At 50.4% G+C, this 19,550-nt stretch overlaps 1 protein-coding gene across 1 annotated transcript in view; it reads left to right on the top strand.

The window, feature by feature from the left end:
- TNFRSF8 (TNF receptor superfamily member 8) overlaps positions 1 to 19,550 on the top strand; it is a 38,362-nt gene that overhangs the window by 15,897 nt on the left and 2,915 nt on the right. Inside the window, exons 6-11 of the mRNA XM_040262836.1 lie at positions 2,667 to 2,760; positions 3,042 to 3,187; positions 5,020 to 5,121; positions 5,252 to 5,305; positions 12,559 to 12,584; positions 16,916 to 17,099. Of these exons, the coding sequence (XP_040118770.1) occupies positions 2,667 to 2,760; positions 3,042 to 3,187; positions 5,020 to 5,121; positions 5,252 to 5,305; positions 12,559 to 12,584; positions 16,916 to 17,099 (606 nt within the window). The remainder of the gene's footprint in view (positions 1 to 2,666; positions 2,761 to 3,041; positions 3,188 to 5,019; positions 5,122 to 5,251; positions 5,306 to 12,558; positions 12,585 to 16,915; positions 17,100 to 19,550) is intronic.

Here is a 19,550-nt window from a genome sequence, read left to right on the forward strand (position 1 = left end):
CTTCGGTGCTCAGCTTTCTTCACAGTCCAACTCTCACATCCATACCTAACCACTGGAAAAACCATAGCCTTGACTAGACGGGTCTGTTGGCAAAGTAATGTCTCTGCTTTTGAATATGCTATCTAGGTTGGTCATAACTTTCCTTCCAAGGAGTAAGCATCTTTTAATTTAATGGCTGCAGTCATCATCTGCAGTGATTTTGGAGCCCCCCCAAAACAAAGTCTGACCCTGTTTCCACTGTTTCCCCATCTATTTCCCATGAAGTGATGGGACCAGATGCCATGATCTTAGTTTTCTGAATGTTGAGCTTCAAGCCAACTTTTTCACTCTCCTCTTTCACTTTCATCAAGAGGCTCTTTAGTTCTTTACTTTCTGCCATAAGGGTGGTGTCATCTGCATATCTGAGGCTATTGATATTTCTCCCGGCAATCTTTATTCCAGCTTGTGCTTCATCTACCCCAGTGTTTCTCATGATGTACTCTGCATAGAAGTTAAATAAGCAGGGTGACGATATACAGCCTTGATGTACTCCTTTTCCTATTTGGAACCAGTCTGTTGTTCCATGTCCAGTTCTAACTGTTACTTCCTGACCTGCATATAGGTTTCTCAAGAGGCAGGTCCTCAGGACTCTACTAATCCAAGAAGAAAATTAATCCTGGCCTTACTTTCTCTTCAAAATGTTAATATCAGGAAAAATCTGAGAGGCATAATGAGAGCTTTTTATAAGAGAAGCATGGGCAGGTGGGGGGTTTGCTTTGTATCACTTAAGGGAAGGGGTGCCCCCCGACCAGGAACATGGGATCGGAGAGAGCTAGTAGCCAGGCTGGACCTACTTCAAATGTGGGCCATTTCCTTCTGCCCTAGTAAAACAGTTAATCATAAACTTGTAAGAAAATGCTCAGTCCCCAGTAGGAGGCAGTGCGGTCCCATGAAAAGTGCTCCAGGCTGGGACTCTGGAGCCCTGATTTCTGGTTCGAGCTCTGGCTCTGTGGTTCTCTCCGTCTGTGAGAAGGGGTGGCTGGGTCAGATCAGAAGTGACTGTGCTTGAACTGGTCCTCAAAGGCATTCTGTCAGCACAGTGACACAGCCTTCTCCTTCCTAGGTACTCAAGTGAAGTGAAATTATGTTTTTGCAAAGGCTTGTACACAAATACTCATAGCTACCCAGGTGGTGCTGGTGGTAAAAAACCCGCCTGCCGATGCAGGAAGCTTGAGAGATGTGGGTTCGATCTCTGGGTCAGGAAGATCCCCTGTAGAAGGGAATGGCAACCCACTCCAGTATTCTGGTCTGGAAATTACTTTCTGTTACTCTAGATTAACTTTTCAGGGATATTTCCATAAGATGTATTCTTCTGTGTCTGGCTTCTTTCACTGAGCTTTTGAAGTTCATCCATGCTGTAGCTGTTTTAATACGCTTAGTCACTCCGTGGTGTCCGACTCTTTGCCACCCCATGGACTGTAGCTTGCCAGACTCCTCTGTCCATGGGATTCTCTAGGGAAGAATACTGGAGTGGGTAGTCACTCTCTTCTCCAGTGGATCTTCCCGACCTAGAGATCGAACTTGGCTCTCCTGCACTGCAGGCAGATTCTTCACCGTCTGAGCTACCAGGGAAGCTCCCAGCTGCGTTAGTACTTGATTTCTTTTATTGCCATACAGTATTCCAGCATTCAGAGATACTACATTTTACCATCAGATGGGCACTGGGCTCATCTCTGCTTCTTTGATGACTCCATCTCCTCCCTCCCATCTCCGGGGTTTCCCCACCTTTTGTTTCCTCTGCTTAGAAACTCCTGCTCCCACTCACATGCTAACACCTCCCTCCTCAGGGAAGCCTCCCTAGTGAGATGAGATCGAGCCTGCCATTACAGGGACCCCATCTGCCTTCATGTGACACCGAGTCTATGAACCCCACCAGCCGGTTGGCCCCCAGGGGTGCAAATCTTTTCTGTTTTGCTCACAGCTCTGTCCCAATTCCCAGCACGCAGCAGGTGCTCAGTAAAGAGTTGTTGCTTGGAGGGAAGGGAGCAGAGAGGGAGGAAGCAAGGAGACAGCCAGGACACAGACGGGTCTGCCCGGCTGCTGTGTCCTTCCGGCCCCATGGTGCTGCCTCCCCGGAAGTCACCGGTCCTGATGCGTCAGGCTCTTTGGCACTGATTTTTTTTTTTAATTTAATTTAAAAATTTGAAGCACGGTTGATTTACAAGATATTGAATATAGCTCCTTGCTATACAGTAGGTCCCTGTTATTTATCTCTTTTATATATGATAGTATGTATATCTGTTAATCCCATTTCCCAGTTTATCCCTCCCTCCCTGCTTTTCCCTTTGGTAACCATCCTTGCCACTGTTTCTTTTCTTTTTTTAAATTTATTTATAAATTGAAGGATACTTGTTTTACATAATTTTGTTGATTCTGTCAAGCCTCAACATGAATCAGCCATAGGCATACATATGTCCCCTCCCTCTTTTTTTTTTAATTTTATTTTTTCACTTTACAATACTGTATTGGTTTTGCCATACATTGACATGAATCCACCACAGGTGTACATGAGTTCCCAACCCTGAACCCCTCTCCCACCACCCTCCCCATATCCTCTCTCTGGGTCATCCCAGGGCACCAGCCCCAAGCATCCTGTCTTGCCACTGTTTCTAACCCACTCCCTGCAGGTGTGGCTGAGACAGGCACCACCTATGAGCCACCTGGACCGCGGAGCCCTCCTGACTGCAACACCAGCCCAGAGGACCGTGGAGCGCCTACCAGGTGACTCCTTGAGCCTCTCTCTCCACCGGCCCTGCCTGGGGGTGGGGGCAGCCAGCTAGGGATGGCAGTGGAGCATGGGCTGGATCTCTAGGCCAAGCCCGCAGGTCATTTTGGAGAATGTGAGTCTATGTCTATGCTGGCACCGTGGAAGGCCAGAAGGCCTAGAAACCCAGGCCCTGCCCTCGAAGTGCCTGGCGGAGACTGTTGGCAGAGGAGCTGGGGTCTCAGACCTCTGTTTCCATCTCAGTCGTCCATCTTACCTCTGGCCTCTCTCTCTGCAGCCCCACCCACTCCTTGGTCTCCCTGGCTGACTCCCTGACCGGTAAGGAGCATGGACCGGGTATCACCCATGCCTGGGAGGACACCCCGGTCTCAACCAGCGCTCCCATCTCCTTCTCCTCCACGGGAAAGCCGGCTCTGGTTTCAGGTAATGGTCACCCCCATGAAGCAGGGCCTTCCTCCCTGGGACCACAAGGAGGGAGGCTTCTCACTGGGCAACAGCATCACTTGGTGGGGGAAAGAGTGGGGCTTGGGAAGTCCTGGGAACAAAGTTGACTCCAGGTCGTCGGCTTCTTGATCTGGAGCTGTGGCTCTGTCACTTGCTAGAGATTATTCTTTGATTCTTCTGAGCAGGGATTTTATTCTCAGCTTCTTCTCCATGGCCCATAATTGCTACTCACGAAATATTTGGCGACTAATCTCATGACCTTGACTGGGCTTCCCTGGTGGCTCAGTGGTAAAGAATCCGCCTGCAGCGCAGGAGACGCGGGTTCAATCCTTGGGTCAGGAAGATGCCCTGGAAAAGGAAATGGCAACCCACTCCAGTATTCTTGCCTGGAAAATTCCATGGACAGAAGAACCTGGCGGGCTACATACAGTCCATGGGGTCACAAGAGTCGGACACGACTGTGACTAAACCACCACTACCTCATGATCTTAACTAGTTTCTTACTTCCTTTGGGCTTCAGCTCTCTCACCTTTTAATGTTGTAACAGCGTATACCGCAAAGGGCAGTAAGCAAAGAGTGATATACCCGGGCATTACCGGCTCCCGGCGTGCGATTTTAAGGATTTGCAGTTCTAGTGCTGGACACTAGGCGGCGGTAGTGCTCAGCCAGCCCTCTGCGAGGTCCTGGATTTGGCAGTTTAACAACTTGTTGGAAAAGCAAATTACCAGCCTCCCCCAGCCAACTGAATCAGACTCTGCGTTTTAACATGGTCCCCAGGAGATTCATAGGCACAGGAATGTCTGAGAAGCACTTATCTGGTACGTGTTGTTATTGTTCGTTTGCTAAGTCATTCTTAGCAGGCAAGAATCCTGGAGTGGGTAGCCATTTCCTTCTCCAGAGGATCTTCCCCGACCCAGGGACAGAATCAGTGTCTCCCGCATTGGCAGGTCGATTCTTTACCACTGAGCCACCAGGGAAGCTATTGGGTACATGCACCTAACATGGATTTTAAAACATAATAACTATGTGTTGATTTTCATAAGTGACAAAGGGGCAAAAAAAAAAAAAAAAAAAAGAGGCAAGTTAAGTACTAAGAGATAATGAAATATATCCAGATAATGGTTTACAGCGTGGGCTCTGGAGTCGTGCTGACCTGGCCTGAGCTATGATTCCTACCCACTGGGTGACCTTGGGCCTGTTAATCTTTGCAAACACCAGCTTCCCTCCATTGTAAAATGGAGATGGTCATGGTGCCCATGGCATAGGGCTGTTGACTCCTCATTCAAGGAGCACTTGCTGAGTGTGCTTATGTGCGGAATAGATGTTGTGCCTGCCCTCGAGGGGTTTCCAGTCTAGAGGAGGGGCCGGGAGTTGTGCCAGACTCCTAACTTCACCCTCTTGATTGCTCTGTCTGCCAGCCGCCCGGGACTGGGCATCACACTTGCCTTCCTCCCCAGCCCCCGATCGCATCCTATTGGACCTCAGTTCCCTCTTCATTCTGCCTCCTTGCCCTCTCCGTTTCTCCCCCTTTAGCAATGGTTTGTGCATCCTTCAACTTTTTAGCTCCCCATGGGCTTCCCAGAGCCAGGCGAGAAAGGACAGGTGGGTGAGGGCTGGACCAGATAGCTATAGATAGGATCTGGGTTTCTCTTCTGGCTTGGGAAAGGACCGGGTCCTGTCAGCAACAGTGGAGTCTGTGTCCAGAAGGAGGAAGCAGTCTGGGGTGAGGGCTGTGCTGTGTGGTTGCCATAGGGCCCCTGGCTCCCTGCCAGGATGTCAGGGTGAGAAGGCAGGGCACCACTGTGTTCCAGGACCTGTGCTCTTCTGGGTGATTCTGATACTGGTGGTGGTCGTCAGCTTCAGCTCCTTTGTCCTATGCCACCGGAGGGCCTGCAGGAAGTGGATTGGACAGAGTAAGTGCATGTATCCTTGGGGCCCTGGGAGGGCAGGGTGCCCTGTGGCCCGGCCTGGGTCCTTTTCCCGTCCTGCCTGCTGAGACTCTTTGAGGCTGGCACCCCAGTCCTCCTGCTGCTGTCATTTCAGAGCTGCATCTGTGCTACCCAGTTCAGACCTTCCGGCCCACGCTGGAGCCTGTGGGTGAGTGTCCAGGGGTCCAAAAAGGCTGTGCGCGGGTACACCGCAGCTCTGCACGGTGGGCCAGAACTCCCTTGGGGCTCCCTCTGTGTGGGGGGGTTCCCACAAGCTGCTCCTCCTTTCTGTGCAACCTCGTATGTGATGGGAATATAATGTGGGTGGAAACTGTGACATGTTCCCTTCTGCGTCGGATGCGGTCTGGGCCCGAAGCTTCCATTCACCTTGTCCTTAATTCTCTCCTCGGCCGTGCCCTCAGGAGAGGCCTCCCCTTCCTCTCCTCTCTGTCCCTCCTTCCCAGTCTCCTTGTCATTTCCCCTGCCCCTTCCCTCCTGCTGGTGCCCAGGGTGTAGGGGTTGGGGTGGGGGGAGCAGGCTAACAGGGCTAGAGTCCTGATTCTGCACTATGAGCTACATGACTTTGGGTGAATCACTTAATTCCTTTGTGTCTCAGTTTCCTCATCTGTACCAAGTCACTTAGTCGTGTCCGACTCTTTGTGATCCTATGGACTGCCAGGCTCCCTGTCCATAGGATTCTCCAGGAAAGAATGCTGGAGTGGGTTGCCATACCCTCCCTCCAGGAGATCTTCCTGACCCAGGGATCGAACCCATGTCTCTTCTGTCTCCTGCATTGGCAGCTGGGTTCTTTAGCACTAGCGCTGCCTTGGAGATGGGGTCTAATTCAGAGAGTGGGTGTGTGGGTCTGTTGTGTTGGGGCCTGTTAAGCGCTGTGTGCAGAGCCTGCACGCAGTCAGCATTCGCAGATCGTGGCTGCTGTTTGCTGACAGCTCCCCTGTGTCTGGGGCCTTTTTTCTCACCAGGAGTCCAGGCCTTCCTGAGTTCTCAGTTGATCTGAACTCTTCTCTCTGATCCCTGGCCAGCCTCCAGACCACCTCTTCCAGGCAGCCTTCCATGCCCCACCCATCCAGGCAGCAGACTCAGCTCTCACCTGGCAGGGGGCAGGAGGGGGGACCCCAGCCATCGTGTGCCAAGTATTTCTTCTCCCCTGGACAATATCTTTCAAGGCAGGACAAGGTCCTCCTCAAAGTGCCACAAGCATTGATTGAGCACCTACTGTGTATGGGCCCTGACCACAGGGGAAGGAGCAAACACAAATGGTTTGAGCTTCCTTTCTGGTTTCAAGGCAGGGTCCTATGATGGTCTCACAGACCCAGAAGCTCCATGGGAAATGGGTGATGCTCTTCATTTCATAATGAAGAGACAAGACCCAGGGCCACGCTGTCTGTAGTTGCCATGGCCAGACTCAGGAACTGGTCCTGGAGCCGGCAGGTCTCATTGGCAGAGGTCTCAGTCCTTTACCCTCTTCCTCACCCTCCCACCCCCACATGGGTTGTCCACCACCGAGTGCCCAGCCTGACACCCAGCGGTCAGCTCAGACCTCCTCGCCCCCCCACCACGTCCCCAGGCCCCACGGAAAGCTTTGCCCTAGCCTGGCTCCTGGCTTGGGCCCCCGAACACAGCGTGTGAGGCGTGTTTTGGGTTTGATGAGTTTCACAAGCAGGTGCTTGTGTTCTCTTCGCAAGGGGGCTTTTTGTGTTTTGACAGTTTCAAGCCTTTTTCCATGAGCTGTCAGGCTCAATGTCTCATTGAAACCCGCGTTTGCTTTCTTGACATTTTTCTAGTATTAGAATTTCCATTGCTGTCAGTTTATTTTTTTCTTCAAACCTCCATGATAGCAGTTTTGTCACACACATACGAAAAAAAAAGAGAGAGAGAGAGAGAAGACAAAAAGCACCTTCTCTTAAAAAGTCAGACCTACCAGGAACTGAGCCTGGGGCTCAGTGGTGTCCACCTTGTTTGGTGCCATTTCTGGCACGCTGGCTTCCGGTGGGTCCTTGGGGGTCTGGTTCCCAGGGAAGGAGTTGACATAGGGTGCAAGATGTGGGTGGACTGAGCAGGGTGGGTGCAGTGGGAGCTGGAGGGGTGCAGGAGTCTTTATGCACTTGTCCGCCCCTTTGTGTATCCGCTGTGCACTTCTTAGTGGCCCTGTGCGGGCTCCGGCAAGTGCCCTCCCAAGCTTTCTCACCAGCTCAAGCAGAGTGGGAATAATCTGGCCTCAGTCCTCCTGGTCTCAGAACTCCAGGGCTCAGGGAGCCCCAGGTGTGGTTAGCAGTGATCTGGACAGGTGCCTATTTGATGCTCACCCCCATCCCTGAATGGGGATGAGCATCTCCATAAGTACACATGTGTTCTCATCTTATTCCTCCCAGAGGTCTGTTATACCCATTTCTCAGATGAGAAAGCTGAGGCATGGGAAGATGAAGAAGCTTGTCTAAGGCCACTTGGTTAATGAGCAGTACGACCGACCAGGATTTTGTTGGTGGTGCTGGCTAGATTTTTGCATAAAGGGTACCCTGGCACTGTTGACACCTGCCCAGGACCTTTCTTTGCTGTGGGGATTGTCTTGTGTGTTACAGGATGCCAGGCAGTCCTGGTCTGTAGATCCACCAGATACTAGCAGCACCTCCCATCTGTGACAGCCAGCAATGTCTCCAGGTACTGCCACCTGTGCCCTGGAGGGGAAACGTCTCTCCTGGTTGAAAAACACTCGCTGAAAGTCTTTTAACCCTTCATTTAAAAAGACACTGTCATCATTACTTTATCTGTTTCTTCAGGCAGTTTTAAGTTGGAAACATTGCTTTGTTTGTTTTGAAACAACTTCAAACATACAGAAAAGTACGGTGAACGTATTTTTCCTGAACTATTTGAGAGTAAGTTACTGACTTCATGCTTTTTCACCCCTGAATACCTGAGTGTGTATTTCACACAACCGCAGTGAAATCATCAACATCAGAGAGTTCGCTTTGCTGTATCACCACCAGCTAGGTCTCAGACCCCAGTTGAGTTTCTTCGTGCATTGATAACAATGCCTTGAATGCAGTCCAGCCTCTCCTGTTGCATTTGGCCACTGTGTCTTTGTCCCCTCTAGTCTGAGTTTCTCCTCCTGGTCATGACCTTGCCATCTTGGAAGACTCCACCAGTGATTCTGTGGCTGCCCCTCACCCCAGGTTTGCCTGACTCTGGAGTGAGGTATCCACCCCATCCCCACCCCCCGCCAGCTTTCCCTTTGTCCCTTCCCCGGCATGTTCACCCCAAGCCCTGGATGAGTGTGGTGTCTACCAGCCTTCTCCACCATGCAGTCCTCTTTCCTCTGTGGTCATCGCTAAGGTGAGGGGAGGTACTTTGAGGCTCTGTGAATAACCGGTGCATCATCAGCCTTTCCTCCGTTTCTGTATGTTTGTCTGTCTGGGTGTGTGATTCCTTTCTTACTCTACTGTCGTCGTTACTTAATTTGATGTGCAAATTGTCCCGGGTGAGGCCAGTGAGGGCCCCTTCAAGCTGGCTCCTGTGTGATTTTGGTTCCATCTTTCTGTGTTTGGGGCTCATCTCTTTTTTATATGTCTTTTTTTTTTTTAATTGAAGGAAAAAAATTTTTTTTCCTTTTTTTTTGGCTGGGCTGTGCGGTCTGTGGGATCCTTAGTTCTCTGACCAAGGATCAAACCCCAGCCTTTGGCAGTCAGAGTGCTGAGTCCCAACCACTGGACCGCCAGGGGGTTCCCTGGAGCACTCCATTACCAAGTTCCCAGCTTAGCTTGTAATAATTCCCTGCCCCTTCCTGGACTGGAATCTAAGGCTGCCTGTTGCCAAACTTCTTCCTTGGGTCTGTTCCACTTCCCACAGCAGCCAGAACCCCAGGCCAGAGAAGGGATGGAACTGACAGCAGACAGCAACAGGGGTGGAAAGGATGGATAACTTGGGTGTCAGAACCCACGTGCTTGGCTTGAGCAGCCCTCAGAGCCACTCTGGGAAGCCAAGCACTTCTCTATGGGGACGGAGGGGGCCGCCAATGCCCAGTTTGTCCCTGGATTTGTGTCCTGGGATGCTGGACACATTTGTGAGAAGATTGCGATTATTCCAAAAAAGCAAGGTTACCAATGAATGAAGACGGAACTGAAGCAAAATTTTTGAGGGAAAAAGCCCTTATGAAATCTGACCTCTGCAGTTGGCACCGTTCATTCTAGGTCTTTATTAAGGAACACAGGCAGGCTGTAACACGGCTGTAGGCCGAGGTTGATGCCATCTGGATTCTGCCTTTTCACCTTGACATTATTTTATGCTGGTTTCTGAGAGACGGTATTGAAAGCTGATTTTCTTTTCGGTGTGATGGAGTGTCAAGCCATGGGAGTATCCTGGGGCCCCCTTGGTGCTAGATAGCATTCTAGCCATCTTTCTTTTTGTTTTTCTCCTTCCCTTTTTAATGTTTCAATTAAAAAAATCTAAACAGACTTCATTAAAGAAAAGTTTTAGACTTACAGAAAATTTGAGAAGTTAGTGGAAATATAGCCCACACCCAATTTCCTCTATTATAAACATCTTATTCTACTGCAGTACGCTTGTCACAATAAAAGCAATACCGACTCACTACTATTATGTGAAGCCTGTACTCTGTTCAGGTCTACTTGGCTTTGCCTAGCATGCTTCTGCTCCAGGACCCCATCCAGGACACCACTTTGCATTTGTGCCTTAGGCTCCCCTGGCCTCTGAGAGTTTCTGGCCTTCCTAGCTTTTGATGACCATGGCAGTTTTGAGGAGTGCTTGTCAGTTAAGTTATAGGATGATCCTCTGTTGGAATTGGCTTAGTGTTTTTGTCCTGATTAGATTGAAGTCATGGGTTTGGAGGAGGAAGACCATATGAGTTCAGTGTCATTTTCATCCCAACCTATCAAGAGTATGTGCTCTCAAATTAAAACTTGAAAACAATTATTTTTTTGTTTAGTAGACAGGATAGAACTCCAGTGTCCCTAGCCACAAGGGACTAGTTCCACTGAGAAGTAAACAATGGGGACTCAATTTTGAAGACATTTGGGGAAAGGGAAAATTGGCTTTCTGTTAACTGGCAAAACGTTCCAGTGGGACTCTGTTTATGTTGAAACGTGTTATGTTTTATATGTACACATATATGGACCAGGGGGCTAAGATGGTAAAGAACCTGCCTGCAATGCGGGACACCTGGGTTCCACCCCTGGGTCGGGAAGATCCCCTGGAAAAGGGAATGTCTACCCACTCCATATTCTTGCCTGCAGAGTTCCATGGACAGAGGAGCCTGGTGGACTGGGCTGTATAGTCCGTGTGGTCACAAAGAGTCGGACATGCCTGAGCACCTGATATTTTCACACTTTCATATATGGACCAGAGTCTCTGCTGAGTTTATAAATTAAGAAACGATAGTTGATGGAATCTTGATTTTTGTTAACTTATCCCAATAAAGCCTACAGAAACTCAAAAACATATGAAAGAGAGAATATGCTCTCAATATGATTGATTCCTGGGCACCTTCTCTTCTGAGATCTCATTTAATCTTCATAAAAACCCTCTGAAGGGGCATGATCGTGCCCCTTTTCCAAAGGAGAGAACTAAGACCGGGAGAGGTGACGGTCTGTGCTGGGGCTGCATGGCTAAGCAGGCCTCCGACGCAGGACTGCTAAGCTGCTTCCTTGTTCGGCATCTGGCTCGTTTTCAGATTTTTGCTTATCATAGGCTCCACTGCTGTGCACAGCCTGGTTACTTTCCTTCGAGTTATTTCCTGAGGGTGTGTCCCCAAAGAGGGATTACTAAGTCAAAGTGTGTGAAGTTTTCACTGCCAGATGGTTCTTGAGAAAGAGGGAACCAGTTCACAGGCATGAGCAGCTGTGTTCCTGTTTACCCACATCCTCTCCAGGACTGTGTTTTATCATTTTTGTTTATTCTGTCTTGTTACTTTATCACATACTTTCTCCCCTCAATGACTCGCTGCCAAATGACAGTTGGCTGTTTGCAGAACTCAAAAATCACTCTCACAGGATGAAGATTCGGCTTCTCTGACTTCACTTAAAAGAATGTGCCTCAGGCCGGACAACATTTCTCAAAATGCTGGCTGGGACACTAGACAGTGGCTACCTCTTGGGAGAGAGCCACAAGCCTCCTGAGGTGACTGCTCTGCTGGGAATAGCAGTTCCCAGATTTGTTAACTCAGTCCTCAAGCATTGTGCCATTTTACACAAGTGTTTCTTTTGACCATGATTCTGATCCATTTCCCCTTTAGACACTTTATCTGCGGATGGTCATTTAAAATGGACATGGAAGATTGTCCCCCAAAGTGACCTGGTGTCTACACAGCAGGTTCAAATTGCCCATCGTGTCGTTTTATCATGGCTGGTTGGCCCCCAGCGTGCATTTCCGCTAGGATCTGAGGAGGCTGGTTCCCCAGAGCAGCTGAGGTCAGACAGAGTTCCCGAGGTGACTCAGCCGGCTGGCCTCTTCATATGCGAGTTCTCTGGTCAGCTGTCCACACCTAAAGGCAACAAAAGCTAAGACCCAGTAGGTGGTCCCCTTGGGAATATAAGAGGCCGTGCGCTCTCAGAGAACTCAGTGGCTGGGAGCCGACTCACCCTGGTGTAGACATGTCTCTGGGTACCATCTCTAGCTTTTCCAGTTGGCCATCTGATTGTGGTTAAGGGTCAACATATATTTGGCTGTGGCCTGATGCCCTGTTTAAATCGAGAGAAAAGTTGGAGAGGAAGGTGGAGTTTAGGGTGAGAAGTTGAAGGTTGTCCCCTGAGGATCACTGTGGCCTGAGCCCACCAGGTGTGTCCCGAGCCCACACTATCGGAAGTGTGATGACAGGTGAGACTGGTCACGTGGGCTGTTTCGGGCACACGTGATAGAAGGCTGAATTCATGCTGGCCGGAGCCTAAAGGGCTCTGCGGCCATCTGGCTTTAGGCATGCCTGACTCGGGGGCTCAGAAAGGATCCTCAGGACCCACCACCCTCTCTCTATCACCATGAGGTCCTCCTGTGTGGTTGAGTTTCACATGTTGCTCCGGGGGGCTCTGGCCTCTTCTGCCCCTGGCGGCCACCAGGCGATGGCAGCAGCTTCTGACCCTGCCAGAGCCTCTTCGGCTGGTCCTGAACCACTTCTGTTCATGTGTGGGAGTGGGTGGGAGGGGAGGGGTCTGGTGTGCTGAGGGGCTTGGTGGCTGGGAGAGAGATGACTGCCCTGTTCTCTGGCTGCCCCTGGGAAGTGAGACCCTGTGCCCCGGGCCTGAAACCCATCCACTGTTCTCCAGAGTGAGGTCTGAGGAAGGACCAACTTCCACCCTGGGGGCAGTGGAGGGGGCACTTGCCTGCAGTGGGGTGGGGCAGGGCCAGGCAGCTGCCAGGTGCCCCTTGGTGAAGTGACTGCTCTTTTTCTCCTTGCAGATTCCAAGCCGGGGAGGAACCCGATAGTAAGTAGCCTCCTCCTTGCCCCCACCCCAGCTTTGTGCCCATATGTGTGGTTCCTGCTCCATCAGAGCTGCTGGTTCTGACAGTGACTGGGTGGGTCCCCCACGGCCCCGGTGCAGACTCCCCTGCAAGTTCAGGCTGGGTCTGCCCCACGCAGGGAGCTCTGAGCGCGGTGGGGCCTCAGCCAGGCCCTGGCGGGGATGCGCAGCTCCACCCCCACGGCAGCCTCGGCTCCTGGCTCATCCCGCCGGGGACTTCCAGAAGGGCCTGCCAGACGGCAGGTCTGGTTTTGACCATTTGGGTGCCAGGTGTGGTCTGAGGGAAGCTTAGGTTCATTTTCCCCTTTGTCCTTCAATCCTCCGTGAGTCGCATCCTCAAAGCTGGGATGTCAAGTCAGTAGCACAGACTTTTGCAGCTTTAGCTAGTGTGTATGGAGCACTTGGTGCTCCCAGGTGGCGGAGGGGTAAAGAACCTGCCTGCAATGCAGGAGATGCAGGCTTGATCCCTGGGTCGGGAAGATCCCCTGGAGGAGGAAATGGCAACCCACTCTAGTACTCGTGCCTGGAGAATCCCATGGACAGAGGGGCCTGGCAGGCTACACTTTATGGGGTCGTAAAAGAGTCAGACGTGACTGAGCACATGTGCGTGCATGGAGCACTTCCCGTGAGCTAGGCATCTGGCTTCCCCCAAGTTGTTCCGGTTTGTCCTGGCAACACACTGCTGAAAAGGAGAGGAAACAGAGGCCCAGACAGGAAAGGTGATTCCACAGTTGGAAAATAGATCAGCTGGGATTTGAGGGCTGGTGTGTGTGACTCCAAAGCCGGTGCTCTGAGCTGTTACCCTGAGCTGCCTCCTAGCAAGGCCATCTCCACCCGCCTTTTATGAAGCTCTCGCTGTGCCAGGCGCTGGGCCAGGGGCTTTGCACATGTTACCACCGAGCCTGCAGGCATCCTGCATGGGCCGTGCGCACCAGGTCCTTCGCCAGGCCCTGCTCTGTGCTGGCCTCTCAGGGGCAGCGCAGGGACCAGTGAGGGGGTGTGGGGAGAGGAGCGGCCCTGCTTTCCACAGCTGAGAGGGGGCAGGACGAAATATACCATATGACCAGGTCTCAGGTATGGATGGTTTGCCCACTTCCCACCCCCACTTATCAGCTCTTCCATTTGTTTCTTTTTTTTTTAATAGTATTTTTAAAGTTTTATTTATTTATTTGGCTGCGCTGGGTCTTTCTCGCTATGTACGGGCTTTCTCAAGTTGCAGTGAGCAAGGGCTGCTCTCTACTTGTGGTGCATGGGCTTCTCACTGCAGTGGCTTCTCTTGTTTCTGAGCACAGGCTCTAGAGCACACAGGCTGGAGTAGCTGTGGTGCCTGGACTTAGTTGCTCTGTGGCATGTGGAATCTTCCCAGACCAGGGATTGAATCTGTGTCCCCCACGTTTGCAGGTGGATTCTTTACCATGGAGTCACCAGGGAAGCCTCCATTCTCTATTTTTAAACATAATAGATGGAACCACAATATAGGTTCAGTTTCAAATCATGGGAGATCACATTCAAACATGCTTGGGTCAGATGAGTTGCTGTTATGATATCAAGAAGTTTCACGAAAAAGGTATTTAATGATTTGTAAGATATGAACAAAGCTAGTGGAGGTGATGGGATTCCAGTTGAGCTATTTCAAATCCTAAAAGATGAGGCTGTTAAAGTGCTCCACTTAATATGCCAGCAAATTTGGAAAACTCAGCAGTGGCCACAGGATTGGAAAAGGTCAATTTTCATTCCAATCCCAAAGAAAGGCAATGCCAAAGAATGTTCAAACTACCGCACAATTGCACTCATCTCACATGGTAATAAAGCAATGCTCAAAATTCTCCAAGCTAGATTTCAACAGTACACGAACCAAGAACTTCCAGATGTTCAAGCTGGATTTAGAAAAGACAGAGAAACCAGAGATCAAATTCTGGTTTCTATGATCCAATCATAGAAAAAGCAAGATTCCCGAAAACCATCTACTTCTGCTTTATTGACTATGCCAAAGCCTTTGACTGTGAGGATCACAACAAACTGGAAAATTCTTAAAGATGGGAATACCAGACCACCTTACTTGTGTTTTGAGAAAACTTATGCAGGTCAAGAAGCAACTGTTAGAGCTGGACATGTAACAACGGACTGGTTCCAAATTGGTAAAAGAGTACATCAAGGCTGTATATTGTCACCTGCTTATTTAACTTCTATGCAGAGTACATCATGAGAAACGCTGGGCTGGAAGAAGCATAAGCTGGAATCAAGATTGCTGGGAGAAATATCAATAACCCCAGATATGCAGATGACATCACCTTAATGACAGAAAGTGAAGAGGAACCGAAGAGCCTCTTGATGAAGTTGAAAGAGGAGAATGAAAAAGCTGGCTTAAAACTCAACATTCAGAAAACTAAGATCATGGCATTTGGTCCCATCACTTTATGGCAAATAGATGGAGAAACAATGGAAACAGTGACAGACTTTATTTTCTTAGGCTCCAGAATCACTGTAGATGGTGACTGCAGCCATGAAATTAAAAGATGCTTGCTTCTTGGAAGAAAGGCTATGACAAACCTAGATAGCATATTAAAAAGCAGAGATGTTACTTTGCTGACAAAGGTCCTTCTACTCAAAGCTATGGTTTTTCCAGTAGTCATGTATGAATGGGAGAGTTGGACCATAAAGAAGGCTAATCACCAAAGAATTGATGCTTTTGAGCTGTGGTGTTGGAGAAGACTCTTGAGAGTCCCTTGGACTGCAAGGAGATCAAACCAGTCCATCCTAAAGAAAATCAATCTTGAATATTCATTGGAAGGACTGATGCTGAAGCTCCAATACTTTGGCCACCTGATGCAAAGAGCCGACTCATTAGAAAAGATCCTGATGCTGGGGAAGATTGAAGGCAGGAGGAGGACAAAGAGGGTGAGATGGTTGGATGACATTACTGACTCAATGGACACGAGTTTGAGCAAGCTCCGGGAGATGATGAAGGATAGGAAAGCCTGGTGTGCTGCAGTCCATGGGGTCACAAAGAGTCATATACAACTGAGCAACTGAACAACAACAACAACAACAGCAAAGATAATCAAATACATTTTGGCCACACGGATCAGTGCATAAATAGTAACTTCTTTAAGACTACCATCTTTTAGACTTCAAATTATTTTTAAAAGAATATGAAGGATTATGTCACTATATTTTCAGAATTATTCAAACTCATTCCCTTTCGAAGCTTGAAGGTAAATGGTATTTATGTTAGAACATTTCATGAGACCACTTCTCCTTGGCATTTATGGAAAGGTCAAAACCTAAACCAACGTTTTCCTGAAACATATCTGTTATTTAGTACATTAGGATGATCATAAAAGATGGCTGTCCCAGGAGCAGGGGAGTTGGGGTGGGCCTAGAACTGACGCTTGTAGACTGAGCAAACTTGTATGGATTCCAAAGGGAGACACTGGGGCTCCAGCATTGGCCGGACTCTTACTAACTAACCCTGAGCAGGTTACGTGACGTGCTCAGTTTCCTGATCTGTAAAATGGGGAGATATTAACCACCTTGTAGACTTGTTGGGCTTCCCAGGGGGCACTAGTGGTAAAGAAAGAAAAGAAAGTGAAAGTGAAGTAGCTCAGTCGTGTCCAACTCTTTGCGACCCCATGGACTGTAGCCTACCAGGCTCCTCCGTCCATGGGATTTTCCAGGCAAGAGTACTGGAGTGGGGTGCCATTTCCTTCTCCAGAGGATCTTCCTGACCCAAGGATCGAACCTGGGTCTCCCGCATTGTAGGCAGACGCTTTACCGTCTGAGCTACCAGGGAAATCCATAGTGGTAAAGAACCACCTGTCAATGCAGGAGACATAAGAGACTCGGGTTCCATCCCTAGATCAGGAAGATCCCCTGGAGGAGGGCTTGGCAACTCATTCCAGTATTCTTGCCTGGAGAATCCTTTGGATAGAAGAGCCTGGCGGGCTACAGTCCTTAGGGTCACAGAGTCAGACATGACTGAAGCGACTTAGCATGCATTCACGCAGAGTGGTTGTTAAAGATTAGCACGTGTTGAGGGCCACACATGGTAAGCATTGTATGCGATGCTCCACTATCCTTATTTAGTGCCAGTTAAAAATGACGTGCCTTCACAGGGTCCCATATGTAGGAACGTCAGGTCATCCATGCTGAGAAGCCCAGAGTGAGCACATGGTGGCTTTAAAACAGAGACGGAGACTTGCTGGGGTCTATGGAGATGAAATGTGTTCCCCAGTGCACAGACTGGGGCAGGTTGGGGTATTCTGCCTCAGCACCATTTCCTCTGCCCACTGCAGCTGACCAAGAGTGTATCAGTGGCAGACCCAGGCAATGAGGAGCAGGGCTTACTGAGCCGCCCGGCCGTGGAGACCTGCCTGGAGAGCCTGCGGCTGCTGGAGGCCAACCCAGTCAGCAGCCCCCCGTCCCCCACAGACCTACCTGAGCCCCGAGGGACCATGGAGCATACCAACAACAGGATTGGTGAGTCAGCCTGTTTGGGGGATCCTGGAGTTTTCAGGGGGCAGTGGGAGATGGACCCTGAGCCCTTAACAAGGGACCAGAGACCCTGGGGATGGAAAGCTCAGCAAGGAAGAGGCAGGGGCTCCCCCACCAGCTTTTATAAGTAGGAGATGCTTTTCATGAAGGAGTTAAACCATTCTCAGGGATATCTACCTGGAGAATCCCAGGGACGGGGGAGCCTGGTGGGCTGCCGTCTATGGGGTCGCACAGAGTCGGACACGACTGAAATGACTTAGCAGCAGCAGCAGCTGGGGTATCTACAGCTTGCTCCGCCTCTTCATCCCAATTTAAATTTCTGTAAACTAGAGGAGCCTGGCAGGCTACAGCCCATGGGGTTGCAAGATTCAGGTGTGAATTAGCGACTAAACCACCACCACCAAACTAAGAGTAGTCAATAGTTCTGACTTCCCAGGGTCATTGTGAGAATTTGTGAAACGATGCTCGCAAAGTTGGCCTGGTCGGTGCGGGGCTCCCTCTGCCTGGTGCCTGCTCTTATTAGAGGGGAAGTAAGCACCATCCAGCTCCCAACACAGGGCCCCTAAGACGGGTGGAGGGAGATGTCAGGAGAGACATCAGCCAAGAGCTGCCTCTTGGCTGATGCGTTCACATTTGGGCACTGCACGCTGGTCACCTCTCCTTCTGATGATCGAGTCAGTCCCTCCATTTTACAATTGGAGAAACATCAGTTCAGGAGGAAGAAGTAATTTCCCCTGGTGCCCCGAACTGCAGCCTCCTTCCAGACAAGGCGAACCTTCCACTCTCAAGTCTCCTTCCTCCTCCTCCCCTCATCCTGGTACATCAAGAGCGCTTCGACCAAAATGGATACTTGCCCATATTATACCCCTGCTTGAAGCCTTCCAGGGAGTCCCTGCTCCCTGCAGTGTGAATTCCAGGCTGCTGCTTCTCCTCCCCACCAGGCTCGCCTGCCTCCCAACCCCGCAGGTCTGCTCCCCCTTCTCAGAGGCAGTTTTCTAATTTTTGGAGCCCTCTCTCACATCTGAGCTTCTCCATGGGAGCTTCTTCCTCACCTGAAATAGTCAACTCTACCTCCTTGAATCTAGTCAAGTCTTTTCTTTTTTGGCTGCACCACTTAGCCTGTGGGATCTTAGTTCCCCAATCAGGGATCGAACCCATGCCCTTTGCAGGGTAAGTGAGGAGTCTTAATTGCTGGACCACCAGGGGAAGTCTTGAATAAATTCCTGATGTCCCAGGACCTAGCGTATTTGTCTCCTCCTCCAGGAAGCCTTCCCCACCCTCTCCACTCTCCTGTCTAGGAGACACCCTCTGGGTACCCCCAGAACCCAGGCCTCTCCACCTTGTGTTCTCATCTCCCAGCAGTGTGACTGTGTTTGCAGCTTCCTCCCCACCCCACCTGGCTTTAAGCTCCCCAAGAGGCAGGGTCTTAATGGGCTCCATCTCTGTCTTCTCTGGAGGGTTAACCATCACTGAGATCATTCCGAAGAGGCATTTGTGATCATCCTACATATTTCTGTAGCAGGGGTTGGTGGAGGGAACTCTTGAGGGCAGAACCATTAGGGCCAAACTGAAACTTTTGGAATTGCAGCTTTCAGCAAGTTTTATTCGGAGAAGGCGATGGCACCCCACTCCAGTACTCTTGCCTGGAAAATCCCATGGGTGGAGGAGCCTGGAAGGCTGCAGTCCATGGGGTCGCTGAGGGTCGGACACGACTGAGCGACTTCACTTTCACTTTTCACTTTCATGCATTGGAGAAGGAAATGGCAACCCACTCCAGTGTTCTTGCCTGGAGAATTCCAGGGACGGGGGAGCCTGGTGGGCTGCCGTCTATGGGGTCGCACAGAGTTGGACACGACTGAAGCGACTTAGCAGCAGCAGCAAGTTTTATTGGAAAAGGATGTACTTTGGGAAATACTGCTGAAGACATTCTCCTGCAAATTTCCTAAAAAGTCCTAGTTTGAATGTTTGAGTCTTTGCTGAGCACAGTGCCTGGAACCACAGGGCTGGGGCTCTGGGAGTGTTTGGCAGGGGTGGGTAAAGGGAGGTCCCAGGCTCCCAGCAGGGCTGGGGCATGGGCAGCGTGGTCTATAAGCCTGGTCTGTAAGCTTGGAGGAGGTCTTCCTGGAACATTCAAGAGATGGTGAGCCCTCTGTTCTGACATCTCCCTAGAGGAGTACCCCCTGGTCTAGTTCCCAAGGGGAGCACACTCTGGTTACCCCTCTACCCCTGGGCACCAGGCACAGGGAACACTGTCCCTTCACCTTTACCACCACCACCCCACCACCCCCAACCAAGACAACTTCCTTGGATGCTGGAGCCCTGAATGGGGCAGGAAATCCAAGCAGCTTCTGGAAGACCCTCTCCCTCCCAGCTGGGGAGCAGGCAGCCCTGTGGCAGTGGACAGAGCCCAGGGAATCAGGACCCGAGGAATGTGAG

Source organism: Oryx dammah, unplaced genomic scaffold (genome assembly GCF_014754425.2).
Source record: "Oryx dammah isolate SB20612 unplaced genomic scaffold, SCBI_Odam_1.1 HiC_scaffold_21, whole genome shotgun sequence".
NCBI lineage: Eukaryota > Metazoa > Chordata > Mammalia > Artiodactyla > Bovidae > Oryx > Oryx dammah.